This window comes from Apis mellifera, linkage group LG11, assembly GCF_003254395.2.
Source record: "Apis mellifera strain DH4 linkage group LG11, Amel_HAv3.1, whole genome shotgun sequence".
In the NCBI taxonomy this organism is placed as follows: domain Eukaryota; kingdom Metazoa; phylum Arthropoda; class Insecta; order Hymenoptera; family Apidae; genus Apis; species Apis mellifera.
The window spans coordinates 811,754-834,722 of NC_037648.1; the positions used below are offsets into that span (position 1 = coordinate 811,754).

At 30.7% G+C, this 22,969-nt stretch overlaps 1 protein-coding gene and 1 long non-coding RNA gene across 3 annotated transcripts in view; one reads left to right on the forward strand and one right to left on the reverse strand.

Annotated features, from left to right (window-relative positions):
• Positions 1 to 17,754, forward strand: part of LOC725243 (kielin/chordin-like protein) — an 81,132-nt gene extending 63,378 nt beyond the window's left edge. Inside the window, exons 2-5 of one of the 2 annotated variants that reach the window (XR_003305701.1) lie at positions 9,944 to 10,086; positions 14,201 to 14,501; positions 15,787 to 16,411; positions 17,402 to 17,754. Coding sequence is in view for 1 of the 2 variants with exons in the window: in XM_026443902.1 (XP_026299687.1) it covers positions 9,944 to 10,086; positions 14,201 to 14,501; positions 15,787 to 16,001 (659 nt within the window). In the remaining variant the exon portion in view is untranslated. The other variant, XM_026443902.1, reaches the window with a different exon arrangement.
• A 363-nt stretch (positions 17,755 to 18,117) lies between these two features.
• LOC113219139 lies at positions 18,118 to 22,094 on the reverse strand. The gene is made up of 3 exons (XR_003305800.1): positions 21,692 to 22,094; positions 18,344 to 19,220; positions 18,118 to 18,264 (listed from the first exon to the last, which is right to left on the reverse strand). It is a non-coding gene; the product is annotated as an uncharacterized LOC113219139 (long non-coding RNA).
• Positions 22,095 to 22,969: the final 875 nt, after the last annotated feature.

A 22,969-nucleotide genomic window follows, 5' to 3' on the forward strand; every position in this document is an offset into this window, starting at 1 on the left:
GGGAAAAATTGTGCCGGGGATATATTTCCTATCTGGCTAGGAGCAGAAGGATTTCCTCCTTCATCTCTGGCTAACTGGATCTCAAAATATCTAATTTCATGTAATTCTATTTTCTGTTTGTTACACGTGATTTCTTCAAAAATTGAAACAGAATAATGAAGAGAGAATAATGTAGAAAGGATTCATATATTTATATTGATTGGATTCATATATCTGATTATATTTGAGAATTAGGTTTGAGAATTGGAATATTAAGAGTTGAATATTCTATTTCTATCTTTCTTATAGATCAATTATTCAATATAGTTAAAGAAATATATTTGCCAATTGATATTAAAATATTATTTTTAATATTATTGGAATATTTTTTGTTAAAAAACTTGATGGAATTCATTTTACATTGTTACCAGTATTCCTCTCTTCTTTTTTCATCTAATAATCTCAAATTTGCCTGTGTCTTGGATAAGCTTCCGTTTAGTAAGCTTTCTTCTAATTGCACTTATGCATTAAGCTTTCTGCACTGAGTCGAGTATGCTTTGAAAACATACTTGCTTAGTTCTAGCTAAATGGCGTTATTACAACGAACCTGGAGGAGTTTTGATTTTAATAGCGAGAGATTAAAAAATAAATTGAAGATAAGCCACGCGAAGATTAATTATTCGCATAATTTTACATCAATTTCTTATATTTTTATTCATATGTACCTTGTTTATTATAACCCAATCGTAATTACAATTATCTCTCGGTAAACGCAACAAGAATTATTATGAAATTAATTCAGTGATTTGATTTTATTAATTCAAGCGTATATTATGTAAATATTTATATACAAATATTTCTATTGATCGAATGTTTCATTCGATTTTCTTGTGAATAATCAAAGGGAAAAAATGAATTGTATTTATACCTGTTTGAAACAGTTGACAAATTAGTACGTATATTGCAGCAAAAAAATACTTGATTCTTGAATTCAATCTGCAAAAAACAGTGGAATTGTGAAATAATTAAAAAAAATTTTATCACGAATTATACAGTAATGATAAGATAAGAATAATTTCAATAATAAAAAAAAGTAGGATCGAAAAAAATTCCAATCTCAAAAATCGAACTAGAAAAAATTTGATAAAAATGGACATAAATCACAGATAGACGATACCTCAATCACATTTTTATGACACATACGGGACACGTTGCGATCGATATTTGGATAAAAACAATGTGACAAGAATGTTTAAGCTGAAGATAATCGTTCTTTGACGTATACGTGCATATATATCCATAAATTACGTAAAAATTTAACAATTCTCAATGCATTTCCAATATACAATAAAAGAAACGTAATGTATAACCTATAATTTGTAACCAACTTGATCAAATGTAATATAACTTGTAACTCAACTAATATTATTGATTAATGATATGATTGCAAGAAGACTCTGATGTATACAAGAAAATTACAACTTATAATTCAATTAACTTATTCGTAACTTATCTTTTAACTAATATTAATAATTGATGGATCATTTTATTTGAATATATATCTAACCTAACCTCCAATTTGTCATTAATTAATCAATATTGTTAAATTATTGTACAAGAAAATTGTATCATCCAAACATTATATCTATATTGCGATATGAATTCAACGATTCTTGATATATTTCCGGGCAAAAGGAGTGAAAATATTCGAATAAATATTTTCGGCATACATGCAGGGAACGAATCGTTTGCAACGATTTCAAAGTGTGGAAATGGAAGAACGGGATTCCTTCCTTTCCAGGACGAGAATGCACACACGGATCGATGCTTTCGGCCGTGCAGTTAAAACAGAACCGACACGGGGTTGGGGTTTGCCAGGGTTACAATTTAAACGCAAATGTAAACGGCCGGTTTGCCAGGGTGGAGGCGTGCAACAACGTTCATGGCTGGCAGAAATCGATTGTTGCCGTGTCAGTGGCCCATAGTCGTAGCAAGACGGAGAATAATGGAATCTGGGATTAATCGTGAGAGAAGGATTGCTTTTTCGCCTATTTTGCCCTCCAACTTGTGTTCGTATTCCTTTTACATTCGAAATATGTTCTTTTGTACGTGGAATTGACGACACTTTTGATTTTATCGTATTGAAATACAAGCAGATTGATCTAATAATGAAGATAGTAAAGTATTCAGATTGTTATCCAATATTTATAAGAAATACTAATCAGAGTTATAATGGAGAAAATAAATTGTTGTATAAGATGATTATACAGTAATAAATCCTTAGCGAGGATAAGGAGATCCTAACCTATCTATCTATTGACATATCTTTTTCTATTGGAAACTTTACGTAAAGATTTAATCTAATCTAATCTATTAAACTATTTATCAACTATTAAAGATTTTAAGAGAATGAAGAAAAATTTGTTTTCTTTCGTATTTTTACTTACTGAGCAATTGTGTCCTATATGTAGAGCCATGTTTCGAACAATTCTATATATAGAAGAAACACGTTGAAAGATTCAAAATATTTGACTCTGTGGGTACATTACCACTCAATCGATCACGGCAGATCTTTTTCTCGACACATACAAATATTGTTATGTTTATATATTAAACTTATTAGAATTGTCAGATGATCACTATTTAAAAATTTTGGATGATTTGTATATACGATCGATATTCAACGTACGAATATGAAATACTTGTATCGTCACGTGTCACGAGGATTAAATGAAAGAAATGCGTCTCAAAACCCATTGTCCCTCTTGCGGAATTCATGTCAAATTAAGTAAAAGAATTTGAATTTTTTTTATTTGATGAATATATAATTGCGTACATATTAAATTAAAACAGATCTAAATTCTATCTTCTGAGACGAGTCAGGAAAATATAACTTGCTTTTCTTTTTTATATTCTTGCACTAATTTTTTAAACAATTAATTGGAATACACAAGTAGATTAACTTTCAGATCTATATAATATATAATATATGCACTTTAGGTCGATACTACCACCATTTTAATCGATCGACTTGCAACAAAACTTTTCAATAAATTGTTGTATAAGCGTAAAATAAAAAAAGTGAAAAAAATATATATATTCTTATACACGATATTTCCACAAAATACTATAAAACTTTCGAAATCGATGGTTCTTTAATTACTTTCGAGCGGAGTACACTGGCGAAACTTTTTAAAACTGTAATGAAAAGAAGTTTCGAAAGATCTGTATCCTCTTTACCATGCAAGTCTTGTCCCCTAGATTTATCGTCTCCACCGTCTTCGATGGAGACGAAATTTTTCATAAGATCACTTTGTATCCTTCCTTGAAGTGCAGAAAAAAATCTTCGCCATATCGGCTCTCCCAGATTGAACAAGAAGGTTAAATGGCACGTTGAAGACATTGCATCTCAGCCGAGGAATCGATAAGTTTTAAACGTGGAACAGATTGATCGTTGATATTCTTTGAAATAAAAGGTTAAACGATATATTATTGAACGATAAAATAACGAAATTTCATCCACTTTCCATCGTTTACTCGATAATTAGAGCAATCGTTAAAAATTGCCTTTAATATTGAGATAATTAATAACAATTTTGAGTACAATTCTTATCTCGATAATTAATGAAATATACATAAAAAGTGAAATATTTGAAAAATGGAAAACTAAAAGTAATGAATAATTACATAAATATATAAATGTTAAATATTAAGAATTAATAGCTATTAATTGTAATTGATATTTTTAGTTATCTATTTTCAATGAAATTTTTTTTTTGTATATTTTTTTAATAGTGAATTCGAATGTTATTGAGAAAATAAAATATTTAGAAATGTTTATTATTAAATATTTTAAAAATCTAGAATTTTAAAGAAATTTGATTGGACGAAATAGATTATTGACCTTTTTTCATAATTTTGAAAGTCTATATAATATTGAAAGAATTTGAGTTTGAGTTTGAAAGATTGAAATGGAAAGGCCTTTCAGCTACTAAACCTTAATCAAAATTCAACAGCTTGAAATCAGAGAGGTATCAATGTAAACGATGTATCTCTTCAAACACAATTTCTTTCGAGTCTCTCATCACTTTAAATGAACAAGCATCATTCGAAACAGAACGTTATATTCAAATTGATTATCTCTGTTATACCTCTCTCGGCGCTTTATAACTAGATTTTCTTTGCTCGTGAATTCTTATAGAAGAAGATGAAGCTTATTTTTGTAAAAAGGATTAGAAAATTGAATCAGGAAAACGAATCTTGCCAATTCTCTATTAATTTATTAATTTATATCTTCTCAACAAATTTAATGAAAAATTCATTTACATATCCTAAAATAAAAAAACAATTAAATCTCGTTTCAATATATTTACAATAATTTAAAAATTGGATATAATTTTAACAAAATTTTCAAATTTTAAAATACTATTGAAAAAATACAACATTTTTTTATCCTCCTTTATAATCTTCCTTCTTAAGAATATATAAATTGCAAAATCTTTTTTACAATCACTTTTAAATGTATCTTCGTCGAAATTCAACAAAGAAAGAAAATATTCTGTCTTTGAATTTCTATTTCCAGCATTATAACTTCTCTGTATATCCTGTTCACGTCAGAATATCCTATATCTACGCGTCAGTCAACAGTAATTAAACACTCTGGTTAATTCCACATGCTCATTGTATTCGTCCATGTACGACTTTAGCCTTTGAATAACATTGTGACTTCTTTTTGCACTTTGTTAATTCGCGGCACGAATTAAGTTCCATTGGCTACGATTCATTCCTCGAGGCTACATCGATATTCAAAGTTATCCACAACAGCAACAAGTAACAAAGTTCGCCGCAATCGATCAGTATCGTCAAATAGCTTTTTCATCTGTGTGTAAAACTGGAACTAGTGAAAAACTCTGTCGACAGAATGACTGTATATTTTTCAAACGTTTGAACTCGAAGCCACGAATTATCACTCTTTGTTTTGTCATACACAAAGTGTCTTTTTCATCAGAATCTAAAGGCAATGGCATTTATTACACATACCTTTCAACTTGATATCGGTTACTTATATCACAGTAAAAACAGATAAATTTATTTTCGTGTCTCTATCTTTGTCAAGCAACCATTTTATTCTATTCTTCATGCTTCACTTTATATAAGCTTCAATAAATTGACACATCAATTTTTTTTGTTCTGTAGAATCAACCCTTCAAAGATACATATAGGAATAGATTAATATGCCTTATTCTAAATTTTAATTGCAATTAAATGCAATAATAACATTAGAACAATCAAACATATTAAAATGATCTAGATTTATTTTCACACTTTGATACTACAAACAGTTCTAGTGTTACATAAATTACATAAATTCATAAAATAAATAGATTAATAAACTTACACTACTTTAATTTAATGTCCAATTACTCATAGATGTAACTAACAAGATCACAGGTATGTACAGTTATCGGATAGAGAGAGAGAGGTAAGTGTAAGAGGTGGAATTTAAAGCGGGATCGGGAACAGTCTATGTACAGACCGACTTGGTTTCGTGAAGCGTGGAAATCGATTTGTCGTGTTCACGCCCTCGAACAGAAGGGAGACAGAGGATGAATGCAACGGGTAATGGGATGTAGGATTAACCCGGTGAAGAAGGATTGCCCGTTCCTTCCTTTCCGCGAATTACCTTCCTCTACTCGAGGAAAACGCTCCTCGGTAGTCTGGCACTATGGGTTTTCCATGGATGGAAATGTTGCCAACACCACTCTCGCCTTTAAGATCTCCACTCAACTTTTCCTCCGCAGTTTAATCCGCTCGAGGAACGTAAATCTGGAGCGTTGCAGATGCTCGCCGTGGAACACAACGACGACGCGACGAGGATTTTTGACGTCGATGAACGCGATTGAGATGAAGATCGCGATAGAAATTTGAAATTTTTAAAGATACTGTCTTTGATCTTGCTTGTGAAAATGGTGCAAGTAGCGTAGAGGTTAAGAGCGAAATTATGACGAGCGACAGACTATATAGTACTTTTTTATTCACTAGGCTAGTAATTATTATTTACTAGGTACATTAGAATTAAGTGTGTGATTCGTTGATTGTATATCTATCTAATTTCGATCGATTTATGATAAAATTAAGGATAAAATTAAAGATGAGAAGTGATGTATGATATTTTTTTACGAAATCTATTAATATAGTGAGACAGGATTTATATTATATAACTGTCTTAACTTTCATATGTTTATACTAACAGATTTTTAGAGAATCTTATTAGTCGAGAAAAAAGTAACTAGATAAATAGAACAATCTAAAAAAAAAATACAATTTCTTAAATAATGAAAAAATGCTCCTCTACACACTTTTCAAATTATTAATTTCACAATATATAATAATTATCTAGAGAATAAATTTCCCTTTAATAAATTAATCTCTAAACAAAATAATATAGTTATTTATATGCATATCGAGTTTCACATACTAGGAAATTTTCTACTTTCGAATTTGTATTATTAACGCGAAGTAGTTCACGTAGAAGTGGCGTTAAGACGCAAATTAGGTGAATTTCGAAAACTCGAGGAATTAATTTAAGGTAGACGATTAATTAATTTATGATTACGTTGTAGGTCGATAAGTTTCAGGTATTCGATTAACAGTCAACGTCACCGCTTCTCACAGGAGCAATGAATCGAGTGTCTCTCGACTTTTAAAGCCGATATTCCAATATAAATATCGGTGATTTAGATTCAAAAAAAGGGTGCAAGCTTCGTATTCTTGGCATAAAACCAGAAATAGTGTGGCCCACTTGCATTCGTTAGCTCGAAGTGGATTTGTCAGCACGGGCAACTCGAGTTAGCGCGAAGAGACTGCTTTCTTCATTAAAATGTAGAGTGTTCGTCTTATTACCGGCCATCGTTTTCCATCGTAAATGACAGGTGAACGAAGGGAATGGAACAATTTTCATATTTTAAAAATTTGTAATTGCAGGTAAATCATAAAATGACAATATTTTGGACAGTTAAAATAATTGTGTATTAATTAAATTAATTTAATTAATATTATTTAATTTATGAACTAAGTAATAAGGTTATTGCGTGAGCGAATAAATTATATTATCGATATCGTGCCTCCAATGAGTTTCGAAGGTTTGATGTAAATATATTATGACATAATTTGAAACTGTTAAATATATATATGTAAAACAGAATAGGAAATATGTTTCTCGAATTCACGTTTGTGAATTCACGATATAATAATAATTTTGTTACGTGCTTTTTTTTTTTTTTAGTTTAATCAAAAAGCGATTCTCGAAATATTAATAATTAATCAAATTTTGTGATTGCGCGACAAAGAAACGAAATAATATTTCGCTGAATTTATATTTGGATAAAATATACCTTTTTTTTTTTTAACCTTTCATCATTAATAAAAGTCAGCTTATAAATTTTCTAAATTATATATAATTATAAAGTATTCATAAATTAGAGATTTTCTGCTCGTTAACTCATTCAATTTATCCGCAAATAAAGCCGCCTCATTTCTCTCACTCTCCCGGGAACGTTATTAAAATTACTTTCCATCTGTCGCATGTAACACTGATATTCGTTCCCATCATTATAAAGCTTTTGATTCTGACGAATTTCTCATCTGTCTGTATTTAAATTAAAGTTAAACGAGATCAAACAGAACAAAAGATTTAAAGAAAGAGAAGAAAATGTATCTGAAAAGTTAGGAATAGTTTCATCAAATAACATTTTTTTTCCATGTAGACTGAGAATATTCTAGACTTAATATAGTCACGTTTGTATGTCAAGTTAACTCTTGTGTTAACATCCAGGTTCTCTTAATACAAAGTTGCTGTTTCTTTTACAAAATTTTCAAGTCTAGTTGTATCTTACATTTCTTCCAATTTATTATTCAAAAATTACTGAAATTAAAAATTAAATAATTTCAAAAAGTTGTTAAACAAGATTTCATTCTTTTCTCTTCAAATTTTTCTTATACAAATATATGCATAATTATGAAAACAATTGGATATTTTATTATAATTACATTTCTATCCGAATATAAATTTTATTTACAGGATTTATATTTTTACTGATTGCAGAACGAATTTAAATCAAGAAATCTAATTTAATACGTGAAGTAATGGAAGAACGATAATGGATGGAACGCAGATTTGCGGAAGAAAAATATAAAAGAGGGAATTATCGACGACTGTATACGATATTCTAGTCGAAACGATGTAATCTCATAAACGTCTCGTGTCTCGATTACATCGAATGGATTTAATTTGTCACCCCTATTGGACAGTTTGTCAATATTTATCAGCTGTTTCCATTTGTCTTATTGCGTCCTTCGGTTCGACATAAATTATCCTTGCTTTATCCCTTTCTCATTCTTTTCCCAGTTTTATGAAGCAAGAGTGAAGTTAATTGTCGTCGAAGGTGACTTTCACAATCCTGTTCAATAAGAAACAATCATTGATGTAATTGCAACATTAAGATTGACATTTAATTTTGTTTTATTAAATTCTAATAAAATACAACTCATTTTTAAAAGAACAAAAATTAAATTATCAGACATTAATATTAACTCAATAAAAGTAGAATATATTTTCTTTAAAATAAGAACAAAAAGAATATTCTACATTTCAATCTAAAGTTGCAATAAATGAAAATATGCCAATTTTTTCATCAAAAATTCATTGATATCCTTTGGTTTATCAATATGTGAAAAAGCATTCTCCAAAAAAGAGATAAATACTAAGCCATGAAGGCTCTTTTTTTTAAAATGAACCCTAAATTGTTACTCTATTCTTATTTTGTTGAAAATTATGGTATTTCAAAGATAATTTTTTTTTTAAATTTTTAGATAACAAACTTGGTTTGTCAGCAAGTGGAAAAAAACTTGTTAATAAATATACAGAAAAATGGATTGTTTTTCTTTCAGAATGAGTTCAAAAGAACCATTGTATCTAATTTCTATCTAAAGTTACAATAATTATTGATGTTACATAAATCAAAAAAGATAGTTCTTTGATGATAAATTATAATGATATAATGATAAACAAACTGAAAAATAGAATAATAAATTTAGTTATGCAACAATCAATATATTATGCATCTATTTTGATTTATATTCTTTCTATTTATTTTACTTTCAAATCTGGTTAAAAAGAATTATTTTCCATTATCTTTATTAATACATAAATATTTAATAACAAAATAAAGAAAAATGATTCTTGTCCATAATTTTCACGTTTACCTTACTCTTATTTCTATAATTGATCCTAACTTTAATTGAAAATTAATCATTCAAGAAAAGGGGAGAGCCAGATATTTCTTAAAAACCTACATCTAAGAGACTTCCATTTTGCAAAACGATAAAAGCGTCGTTAACCAGCCCGTAGAAATGGAGCCGTGAGAAAAGCATTAGATGTCGATGTAGTAAGTAAATTTCTCCGCAAAAAAATCGAGTAACGTCGAAGTTGCAGGATAATGGCGTTTCGCATGCAGCGGTGGAAAACTTTTCCTATAACGAACGAAAATAAAACGATTCGAAAGTTCGGGTGGAGAAATTGGAGAAGAAAAAAATTTCATGTAACAAAGAGGGAGGGGAAAAGCTCGAAAGAAAATTGTTGAAAAATTTTTAAACTTAACAATTAACAACTTAAAAGAGATTGAAGCATTTAATTTAACAAAATATTAATTTTCTAATTATTAATTATCAATGAAAATAAAAATTCTACAATCATAATAAAATTTTATTTATTTCCACGAAGCAAGGCCAATTTCTGGAAAATTTTTATCTCTATCAAAAATGATTTACGATTTTATAGAATTTATTTTTATTTAGTTCGAAATTCATTTTAAATTTTTATTTCCTTCTATTTTCTCGTTAAAATTCTCTTACGTTCAATTTTTCAACCGATATCGGCCTTCTAATCTCCATACATTTCCTTCAGTTCCAGCAAAAACGACGGGGGAAGTTCTTCTCGGTGAGGTGGACGTAGCCGTGCAAGAAGATGGAAGGAGTGAGATAACCACGGAAGAATCGTACCCGAAAAAATGCAACGTCGATGAGAATACGTATTCGCACGGGCAGACGGTGGGTAAACAGAAATCGCGATCACTCCCCACCCCTTTCCTCTTTTATTTTATCCTATTTTATTTTTTAATCGACTCTTACAATTATAAGGCACAAACGAATATGGTGGAACGGTGCCAGAGATTTTTGTTTTCAGATAGACAGATGGATAGATAGATGTACGTGAAATGAAATACCATTTTGATAATGTTTGCGTACACGGAGATTAATGCATACGTGAAATCCAACAGACGCTTACACGTATCGTTCGATAAAGGTTTTTTCGAAAAATGCACGGGAAATAGAATATATTCACAGGATCGAGACAATTTTCGAAACGCAAGTATTTTATTTTATTTCAGAAAGTAAATTTGTATTTTATATGTAATTTGTCATTTTAATTTTGAATTAAAATAGACAGAATAATATTTTGGGAAAAAGGATCGTTTTTTCATTTCTTTGCAACAGGGATTTTTTTTTAATTTTCATTTTAATTTTTGTTAAAATCTAATTGTATTTTTTTTTATATAAAATTTTGATATTGTCACGTTTGACAGGAATGAATAATGAAAATATACAATTAATTGATAGATACGTATACGAGATATATATATATACGCGAGAACGTTAATTAATAATAGAGATCAATAACAATGGCGAATAGCTGGGTGGAATCAATGTGCATATGCCAATTAACGCAGTTAACAGTTTCCCGCTTTCGATTGTCTCTCCTAATATTTATTCATTCCTTATTCCTTCCGTGTCCTGTCTACGTATTAATAATTTGATATGAATATTCTCATGTGCTTTTATTGCTTTAAACAGCACGTGCTTCGAATACGATAACGGATAGACACAGAACGGGAAGAAAATTTCACTGTATCCTATGTTTCGAACGAATCGATCAAAAAGACGGAATCGAATGTGTATCAAAGATATTCGAAGTATGGAATGCTCGAGCAAGTTCGGATAAAGTCGGAAGAAATCGGGCGAGCTCGGGAAAAGTCGGGCGAGCTCGGAAAAAATCGGATAAATACCGATAATACCGACCGATCCAATTATCTTTTATGCTATATTTTTCAGGTAATCTGGAAAAATTGTCTTAAAAATTCAGAAAAATTGATTAATGTAATTTCAAATATCTATTTCGAGGTTAAATTTATCCATATATAAATATTTTATTCTTTGAATATATAGAAATATTCGATCGTTCTTATTCGATATCCAATTGCATATTCTCTCTTTTCAAGTATAAGTGATACAGACTCTATCCACCATAATTTTCAATCAATCTTCAGTAACTTTCTATCTACCTCAAAGCTAACATTCATCATATTTCTCATACAAATTCTCGATTACCCTCTTTGAATACAAACGAACCTTTGTTTCACTCTGAAGCATAAGTTTCGTGAATAAATCTGTGTTTCTATGCATCGAATTAACTCACTTAAATTGAATAACTATAAGATAGAAACGATATAACAGTTTCAAAAATATCTATATTTTTTTTGGTCATCTCTGGATCAAAGGTCCATCGTAGAATTACATTTGTACCAAATTTCGCTTCAGTTTTGTAATAAAATCGATAAATCTTGGATGTATCGCGTGATATCACAGATTCCAAACAAGTTCCATTTTGTCGATCGCATTATTACGTTATTGGCTACCTTGCGGAATTTTCTCGCAGTGAGACATGCATCCCTGGTGCACGTCGAACAGGCGCGTCACGTTCCAATAATGTTATCGATGTTACCGACCGAACACAGAGATAAACTCGGACGTTAATAACGAACGAATGAACGAACGGAAGGCGATCCTCGACAAGGGGCCACTGTGAAAAATGAAATACGTGCAACGAAACGATTATACAGTTCATTGCTATCGTCTCGAAGGTTGGATGAATGGCAAGTCTCGAACAACGTTCAATTTGTGAACTGTATCTTTTCGGTATTGTATACGTGATATCAATACAAAACGAACGATTCTGAAATGTTTATTATTTCCATTTTGTGCTTCGGAAGAATTCTTCTTTTTTTTTTTCAAAAGATTTTACGTAATAAAAAATTATTTCGATTATTCTTTTGATTCTAAAATATCCATTTTCTTTTCAAATCATTTAAAAAGTTTACCATCGTATGTAAAATAATACGAAAAAAATTTGATAAGATAAGATTGAAAAAAAATTAATTGACAAGATCGATATTTACAAGTATTTCTTTCAATGATACTTTGTAAAAAAAAAAAATTCAAAATCTAACGAAAGCTAGTATTTTCTATATATTTCATTGAAAATTGGTAAAAATAAGAAGAAAAGCGAAGCGTATTAAAAGAGCTCGACGAGTCGGCGAAACGTGTCATTAATTACTATACACGCTCCTCTCGTAACGAAGAAACGTGAATCCGTCGCGACGGCGTCGCCTCTCGAAATTCATTGGAAGTCATCCCGCAGGGCCACCATTAATTAATAATATTAACGCTCGACGTGGCATCGACGAGCAAAAGGACATCTTTCGAAAAGAGAAGAGGGAGAAAAGGGAGAAAGAGAAGAAAAGTAGATAGTAGAAATCGAGTGAAAGAGGAAAACAAATCGAATGAAATCGAGAAAGGGAAAATAATTAATTTAAAAAAGAAATAATATAAAAATTATTCGAATTAAAAAGAAATTATATTAATAATGATATAAAATCTAATGAAAGAAAAGTGGATCAAATTGAAATTAAAAGCAAAAAAATAATAATAAAAAGAAGAAGATTTGAAATTGAAAAAACGCGGGAAATTTGAAAAGATTCCTCTTCTAAAATTTCACAATTAATATAATAAATAAAATTTGAATAAAATTGTAGAAATAATTGAATTTGAAAAAATTCGAGAAAATTCGAAGAGTCTCGAAAAATTTCGAAACATATCGATCATCTTGTAAAGTTATTACGTTTGATGATAATTATTTGGGAAAAAGAATCGAGAAGAATCATCATCAAAAAAAAAAAAAGAAAAAAAATTAACGCAAGCGGCAGAGAAAAAGAAAGGGAGAAAAAATGGAGGATGAAGAGTCAGAGAAACGTCACGAAATTATTAATTTCACGACGCGACGACTTTCGATCTATTCTCACAGGTGTTGCCCGATAACGCTTCATCCTATTAATTGGACACCTATCTCGAGAGAGGAGGGGCTGTTGTTACTCGCACAAACTTCTGACGAATGTCAGTGAAATATTTATGACACGTCGAGAACACTTGCGAAAATATAAAATTCGAACGAAGATTATAAATAAAAATTCTACTCTTCAAATTTAAATTTCCAATTTTTCTTTTTTTTTATCTATTCCTCTTCACGAACCAGTATTGTTTATTTAAATCGTAAAATGCAGAGATTTAAACGAAGATTGAAAATTAAAATATTGGAAATTTATATATATATATATATTTTTTTTATTTATTCATCTACCAAGAATAATTGTTTGTTTCAATCGTTCATATTTATTTTGCTAGCAAATGTGCACGGAATACGTTTTCAGAATTCAGATTGATTAGCGATAGATGAAGATCTTGTTAAATCTTAACAAGCGCCCCTCTTCGATGAAATGCACACATATATCTTTTAATACGTGAATTGGAAAAAATTGAACTATATTGTCGCAATATTTTTGGAATCGAAGATGAATTCCGTTTGAAATGAAAATGATAAAAAAATAAACATTCTAAAATAAACTGTCCTGATTTTCATTTAATTAATTCTAATTTATAATAGTACTCGCTGAAATTAAACAATTTTATTTGTAATTTTATTACCGAATGTTGCCAGCAGTGCTATTTCAAGTTGGTACCTATTTCTTTTCCTTCATATATATATATACTTTCCTGTCAACAATATTCAATCTATCGTTTCAATCTTTTCCCATTTAATTTTAATTTCCCTCCATCCCTCTTAATAATCTCTCTTGCTATACGCTACCATTATACCGTATAAAATCGTAATATCTCTCTCTCTCTCTCTCCTCTAAAAAGCCCAATCCAAACAACGTATCCAGCTACGGGATAGAACTCCCCCTTCCCTTCTCCTTCCCTTCCCCCTCCTCTCCCCGTCTTCGCCATAATCGCAATAGCGAGCGTATGAATTTTCTCGTTCCGTTTCCAGATACCGTCGTACGACCCGAACTCTCATTGCATGTGCGTCGCAGGCGAGGTGTATTGTTGGTGGCAGAATTACAATCCGAGCACCGACCCTTCCGCCGGCCCCTCGTTCCTCCCGTCGACCACGATAGAAAGTAATTACACGCCGTCCCTGGAAGGAAGCACGGACGCCGTAGACAGTTTCGAAGCTTCCGGTGATCCAGCTGAGGAGGCATCGCTCGAGCAACAACAGGGATACGGGGAGATTAACGCGACCTATTCCTCGACTACATCGCAACCGGCCCCTACTACGTGTCTCGTCATGGGTAATGGATCAACTCGCTCCTCCCCTCCACCTCCTCCCTGTTTCTCTCTCTCTCTATCTCTCTTTCTCTCTCTCCGCGATTCTTCGCCGCGAGATATCGATTCATACGCGCGGTTAGAAAGCCGTGGGAGAAGGAGGGGGAAGAAGGGTGGGGGGAGCGCAATTAGTCTCGCGTCGCGCGGACGGATTTCCTCTATACGGAAATATAGGGGAAATATCGGGAGGATGTATCGTTGATCGACTCCCCTTTGTGCGACGATTGGTCGGAATAGCGGTGTCCCGACCGTTCGAGGCGACTGCCTCGATGTTTTGCACTTAACTGGCTCGTAATCATTGTTAGGATTAGATGGGCGGGAAATTTAATTGGAATTGGCGGATTAGTAAAAGAAAGATTTTATTTTCTTCTATTATTACTCAGATTAATCAGATAACAAAAGTAGTAGAAATTATGAATGGGCCGACTATACGAAAGATTGATTTCCTTCGATCGAAAATGTAATTTTATCGAAATCTTCGTTCAAAAAATAGAAGAAACTACACCATTATTAATTAATGAAACATAACCAAAGACTGTCACTTAAGACAGTAGTAGAAATGACGAATGAGCCGACTATCTATTTTTTCCCGAAAAGAGATAAAAGTGCAGTATCATCGTTAGGCGGGAAATTTAATTGGAATTCGCCAGTAACGAAAGATGATTTTCTTCGATCGAAAATGTAATTTTTTCGAAATCTTCGTTCAAAAAATAGAAGAAACTATACCATTACTGATTAATGAAACATAATCAAAGACTGTCAATTAAGACAGTAGTAGAAAGTGCAGTGTATCATCGTTAGGACTAAAAGGGCGGGAAATTTAAATGGAATTCGCCAGTAACGAAAGATTATTTTCTTCGGTCGAAGCGAAAATGTAATTTTATCATTTTTTTCATTCAAAAAATAGAAAAAACTATACCATTACTGATTAATGAAATATAACCAAAGACTGTCAGTTAAGACAGTAATAGAAAAGAGACGAAAGCGCAGTTAGGATTAAAAGGGCGGGAAATTTAAATGTAATTCGCCAGTAACGAAAGATTATTTTCTTCGGTCGAAACGAAAATGTAATTTTATCGAAATCTTCGTTCAGAAAATACAGAAAACTATACTATTAATCAAAATACAACCAAAAACTGTCACTTAATACGTGGTAAAAGTACGAGTAGTAAAAAATCTCGATCTTTCAAATTTTTAAACACTTGTACGAGGAAGAAAGGGATGCTGACGAACGTGGAAATCTGTTTACAGGAAGGGAGTATCGCGAGGGCGAGTTGCTGCCTCACTCGACCGGGAACTGCATCGAATGCAGCTGCGGATCCGAGGGCCGCGTCGAGTGCTCGCCGCGGGACTGTGTCGCCCTTCGACCCGAGATACCAGTTGCACCGGGTGTACCGGACGCGGCGGACGGCGATTTCGAAGTGTTCAACCTTGCGAGGGACCGAGGGATCGACGAGAGCTTTTAAAGCACCCGATCGACTAGCGCACGATCGTCGCCTGTTCGAAATGAAACGCGAGATTCCTTTTTAGATTCTTTATTCCGGGAATTGTCGATCGATATGAATTATTTAATTTTTAAAATATTTGTGAAGTATGTTTTAAAATTTATCCCAACGTGATAATCGAATATTTGTTCCATTTGACGATACAAGCAATAATTTTTCTAAAGAGAGGGACATATCGTGTGTGTGTGTGTATATTTAACGTTGTATTAAGAAGAATGTAAAGAATTATATACAATTTCTTCCCACGAATTTTATTTTCGTATCGATCAACGATAATAATTTAATAACAATCGAGTTCTCGACCGAAACAATTTATAGAAACATTTGAATAAAATATTCGAGATGAATACGATTACACGGTTGAAAAATCCGTGAGTATTAATTAGTTTAATTTATATGTATATATATATATTCTTCTTATCTTCTCTCGAGCTTCTTCCCTCCCTTTGTTCCGGAATGAAAGAGTTTCCGGTCGAAAGGGAACTGGTGAAAAAATCGATTATCGATAATGAAACAAAAGAAACGTTAAACGCTTTCTTTTCGACCGATTAATCGAGGCGTAAATATAAAGAGAGAGAGAGAGAGAGACAGTTGTTAATTGGAAGGAAAATTATTATCGAATCGATGATTAAAAAAAAGAAAAATGATCCTGTCTCCACGTGGTGATAATTATAATTAGATCAAATTGTGGCCGAATAACGTGTTTATGTTTTAACGATTCAGCAAGATCGATAACGGGGCACTAATTAAGTCAGGGATGCTCTTCTCACGAGCAAAGTGTAATTTTATTACCCTACGGGGTTTCCAAATTTCCCATTTTATTACCCACGCGTTTCCATTGGCGTGGGCCTAATTTATCGAAAGATGGATCTTGGCCACGATCCATCATCTTCTATCGATTGATTATTTAAACGAATTCTCTCGTGTAAGATTAATTATTGTATCATTAGTGATATTAAGATTAGTGAGATTAGTTATATTATTAGCTACGATTTATTCATCATATTAAAATTGTTAAACCGATCCGTGGAGAATTGTTCGAAATAATAAATTTCCTAACCTCTCTTTTATGGATTGAAATTATTGGGAATTTTTTCGATATTATTATCTTCCAAATTGATTATTTATCTTATGGGAGAAGAAGGTATATTTGTTTATGTAATTTATGTAAAAATCAGCAGTCTAATTATTAGAGCGTAAAAGAGAAAAAGAGAAATCTCGAAAGAATGTTCCTCAGCGCCACCAAAAATACCAAACGATAGATCGATAAGAATATTAGATTGTACTTCCACGCAAATTTTCCATTGTTTTGAACAATTTAATAATTTTTCTTTCTAATAAAAAAAAGTATTTTCTTTCAGGTTTCGAGACTCGCACTAACTAAGATAGATCCTGAAACGAAATAATTTTTTTAACGATCTATCTTCGTACGAATCCTCGCGACGATCGTCATCGAGTGATGATGTGATCGAGACAGAATCGAGGAGCTTGGCAGCAAAAAGGAGGCAAATTCATTTAGAGGAGTTGGTAACAATTTCAGAGAAATTAAAAGAAATTGATTGTAATTAACTTATGCTAATTAATAGTTTTATTGATTTCCCAAGTCTTTGAAAAACAAAGTCTTTAAAATTAAGGGAAATTAAGTGTCGGAAGATTGTCGAGTTTCTTAATTAATATTCTATTCTGTGTTAAAATTTTTAGTTTGTTTGTTTGTTTTTTGTTTCAAAAATTTTGTTGTTTTAATAATTTTTAGTTTGTTTTTTGTTTCAAAAATTAATTGTTATTAATTGTTAATTGTTTTTTGTTTCAAAAATTTTGTTGTTTTAATAATTTTTAGTTTGTTTGTTTTTTGTTTCAAAAATTTTGTTGTTTTAATAATTTTTATTTGTTTGTTTTTTGTTTCAAAAATTTTGTTGTTTTAATAATTTTTAATTTTATTTGTTTTTTGTTTCAAAAATTAATTGTTATTAATTGTTATTAATTGTTAATTTTTTTTGTTTCAAAAATTAATTGTTATTAATTGTTAATTGTTTTTTGTTTCAAAAATTTTGTTGTTTTAATAATTTTAGTTTGTTTGTTGCACAAGAATGTTACATATATATATAAATTTCACATTTATATAATCAATATTATAATATTTTATAACATAATATATAGAAAATAATAGAATAAAATTAATTTCTGCATCCAAAAAAAGGTCCTCTTGACATCCATGCGAATATTTCTGAAAGACAAGAAAACAGTTTTTAGACACTAGATAATAACTACTTATAATCATATCCTAAATTAACTAAAAAAATTACCAATGGATCCGCCTCCCTTTTTTACCTCGATAAGATCCTCGATTCTTGGCCAGTTTGGCCGCAAATTTTCTATCGGTAGATAACCCCCTATCGTAGACGTTAGTCCCCAGATTCGAACGAGAAAAATCCCGCGCGCTTTAGTTCTCGAAAGATAAGTTAGGGAGCGTTCACTCGTCTGTCGTTGTTTTTGTACGCACTCTCGAACGAGAGAGATATTCAATTTCCACGTTCGACGACACAGCGATGAACAAAATACAATTGTGTAGACGTCGGCCTACAAATGTACGAATTAATATTGCCGGGTACCAGGAAAACCGGTGTTCCGTTTTAAGGAATGAAGCATTGCAGAGCTTGACAGACTCTCGATCCTTGTGCGGTGAGCTGGTAGATGTCACTCGTCTCCTTCGTCTATATATATATATATCTATATATATATGATTAGTACGAGACGTGGTCATATCCTGTTCAAAGCCGTTTCGCTTGGCTCTGCGTCATGAATCCTTGCGACGACCACTTCCTGTGCTTCTGCGAGTTATCAACTGTACGAGATGTTCAGGAAGTTTATTGAGCGATCTGGATTTGGCCATTTCAGTTGAATAACGAAATATCGTCTCGGTCCTTGTCGTTTCTTAATCCCTCCCCCCCTTGTCGTGACGTGAGAGGGGAGATATACACTTTAACAGTGGAAATCGTCGAGAATCAAATTGGCTCGTTTTCTGCAATTGAAGAAATGGAATAAAATTACGTTTCGGCAAAATCCAAATGGATGGAAAATGATATTGGAAAGAGGATTTTACTTACTTAAAAATTTGATATGCGAGGATCGATTAATACTGATCGAACATTTCGTACATGTACATCATATCACGGATCGTCACTGAAAAGAGAGAGATTAAAAGAGTTTTAGAAGATGAATCGATTAATTAGCGTAGTAAACGATTAATTAAGTAAGGATTATAATTAGCGAAAAAAAAAGCGTAGAGTGGGGGTAAAGTTCTCGAGGATATTCTATAATTAAATATCTCTTTTCCTTGGATCAACGATTATTTGTCCTTAAAATTTCTTTTCTTAAAAAAAGATTCTTCACGATTCTATTTTTAATCCTATATTTTGATTTGCTGATAAGAATCGATAAGAAATTAAAAAAATTTTTCATTTCGAAACAGAAGAGAATTAAAAAAAATTTTAAACACATTTAAATGACTTGATCTGTTAAAAATTTGCCGATCATTAAAAAGGGAAGAGAACTTTGAGATAATAACCTAATAAAATACGTATATTATCAATTAAAAAAACAACCACGTTATATAAGATAAAAGAAGATTAGAACGATACGAAGCGAGAAAAAGTATTTAAATAAAAATCGATAGCGTGATTTCATCACCCGAATCCAATCTTAAATAGCCTCCCGATCTATAATACCGTATGTATATGTATTGCTCTTAAGAAAAAAAAAAGAAAAAAAAAAAAAAACAAATCCCGTGTTGTATGGATCAATTATTGATTAATACATACATATTCGTACATATACATATGAATATACACGTATATATATATACGTATCTATATGCATTACACCAAGGAACCAAATTATCAAGAGATAATATTATGCGTATTTATGCATATAAATATATATATACATATGTATATATATATATTTAATTATATATATATATATAGGAATAGGATATCCAAGCGTTTCGACTTGTGCACCTTTTGTAGATATATATCCGCCTATCCGTTTTATGGTACGTTTTTTCCTGTATAATTGCAGCGTTTCAATAATCGAGCTACGTTTTAAGAGAGAGAGAGAGACGCGAGAATTATTTCGAAGAAAGAAAGAAAAAAAGATAACTCTGGGTTGTCAGCTACACGCATTCTAACCTATAAATATAAATGTAATATTGGAAGATAGATGGACCCACCTGTTTCAAGTACCACTCTTGACTCGTTATTTTCAGAAAATTAAATGAATCAAAGGATGAGAGAGAATAAAAATAAATACGGAAAAATTATTTATTATTCGTAAAAAAAGATTGTTTTAATCGAATAAAATTTTATTAAAGCAATGGTAAAAATGTTAAGAAGCAATAATAATGATAATTATTATCATTAAAGACATATCAAGAGAAATGATCCATCTATTTTCAATATATCTCCATCTATTACCATAAATATACGTTTGATCATGAAGAGAATCTATCTCAGCGTACAAATAGTTAATGATCTTATGGTAACATCGATACATAAACAGATACGAAAGAAGCGAAGCGGTTGTAATTATACTTTTATGACGAAGTTAATTGTTCATAGTTAGTCGCATAGTTAGGTAGAGATCCAATGTGATATATATACATTCAAAAGGTAACTTTGTCTAAAAGTTTTACAATACATATATATATAGAAGGAGAAGCCACGACGTTTTATCGCAAGATTTGCCGTAACTTCTATGAACGTTCGTTCAATTAGATGTATACTGTCATAGAATATCGAGCAACGTTTTCGAACAATATCGTCGGGTTCGCTTTTTGCAACGATGCAAGTTTACTGTCACACACACATACACACACATACGTATTAATCGCATTTTCGTTGAACGAGCCCGCGTAATCGCATCATCATCATGACACGGCCTGTATACTTATATTATCTTTAATGATAGTCAAAATAGAAAACAGGATGATCTCGAAATGTTTATGACTACTGTGGAATAACGATCGAGACTACTATTTTTTAATTGTTCGAAGGGATCGTTTCATAACGATCTATTTCCTCGAGATTCAAATATGAAATTGCACAAAAAAATGGAGAAAAATAAAAAAAAAGCATAAATGGAAGAAAAAAAATGGGATCATCACGAGATCACGCGGGACCATCATGGCAGTTCGTTTTTCCGTTTAACCTTTTTCGTAACGATCTCGTACGTCTTCCAATCATCCCACATATTATACCATTGTATCTGTCTTGTACCCGTGGGATCTCCTGTCTTCTTAAAAAACGCTAAATAAAGAAAGATCTTATGATACGTGTCGATTCTCTTTCAATTTTTACCTATTGTAATTTTTACATTTTATCATTTAACACAAAATTCCGAGAATTTCGTTCGCTACAGAATTTTATTTTTTATTATCAAATTATTTCGTTCAGTTAAGTTAGATTGATTTCACTTGTTTCAGATTAAATTAATTTTTATCGAAATACGTTCGATATCCTATACAATATTTTAAGGTTAAAATAATTCATGAGTGATTAAAATTAATCCGAAATAACTATAGTATATGTTTAAATATGTTAAATATATCGTAGAAAGGAATGAATAATTTGAAAAAGTATTTATACGTTACTTACGTGTAAAATTTCGATTTCGATCTTGAAAAATGTACTCATAGTAGGTTGAAAGGATCGCGTATATTTTCAAAGAATGCATATATATAACGTAATGAATAATTTTTAAAATAATAATTCCTAAATAAAATTTATTTATTTATTTATTTAATTATTTATTATAACAAACGATCTTTATAACGGCAAATCACAATTAACTCAACAATACAAAAACCGATTTTAATATCGATAGTTCGATAGCTAATAATTGAACTCGCAGTGTTTATCACGTGATTTGATTTGTAGCAAACTTTACTTATTTCCGAGGAAAGAATCAAGAATCGAATAATATAGAAAAGATAATGAATAAATGAGGCAAAAGTGAAATCAAACGTGATCATAAAAAATATATTAATAAGATGCCTATGTAATAAAAGTATTATAATTATAATTATTTATAAACTAAAATAACGAATAGTTTATAATACGTTTACTGTTTCATTGAACTGATATAATAAGTGATATAAATGCATAAAGTTACATGTTACATAATCAATTAAAAAATCAATGATCGCAAACTGCTTTGATGTTCATTTTTTTAATGTGTTTAATTTTATTCTCAATTGCTATTATATGTAATGCATCTTGAATTGAGTTATTGTAGGAATGTATTTAGCGTGAGATGCATGTATGAATGGAATGGATGTATACATATATGTATAATAGAACATCGATGATGCCATATAATAAAATTATGTATTAATCATGCATGTAAGATGACTAATTCAACAAAGACAAGAAATAATGAATTAAAAGAAGAAGAAAATATATGAATGCAAGAAAAGATATTAAAATTTTGAAATGAATGTAAAATGCAAGTATGAGTTAATCTTTAATAGCAAGCCTAGTAAATCTGTGAGGAAATAAAACGATTTTGGTACTCAAATTTTTTTGAATTTTTCACGAGAAATTTAAATAAAAGTAATCCCTATATTATTTTTGTAAGTGTTTTTAATTTATTTTAATTTATAATCAATTTCTTTATTGATACTTGTTTTTATTATTTATTAATCGATTACATCGATTTACTAGATATGTTCATATAGATTTTTATTATTAAATAAGTTACTTTAATACATATTAAATGTTAATTTTTATTATTATTCATAAATAAATTTCTTTTGTGTATATATATATATATATATATATATATATAAAAATCTATTACATTTGTTCAAAACAATTAGATTTCGATTAACAATTACAATAAATATATCATGACAACACAAGATATATTAGAGT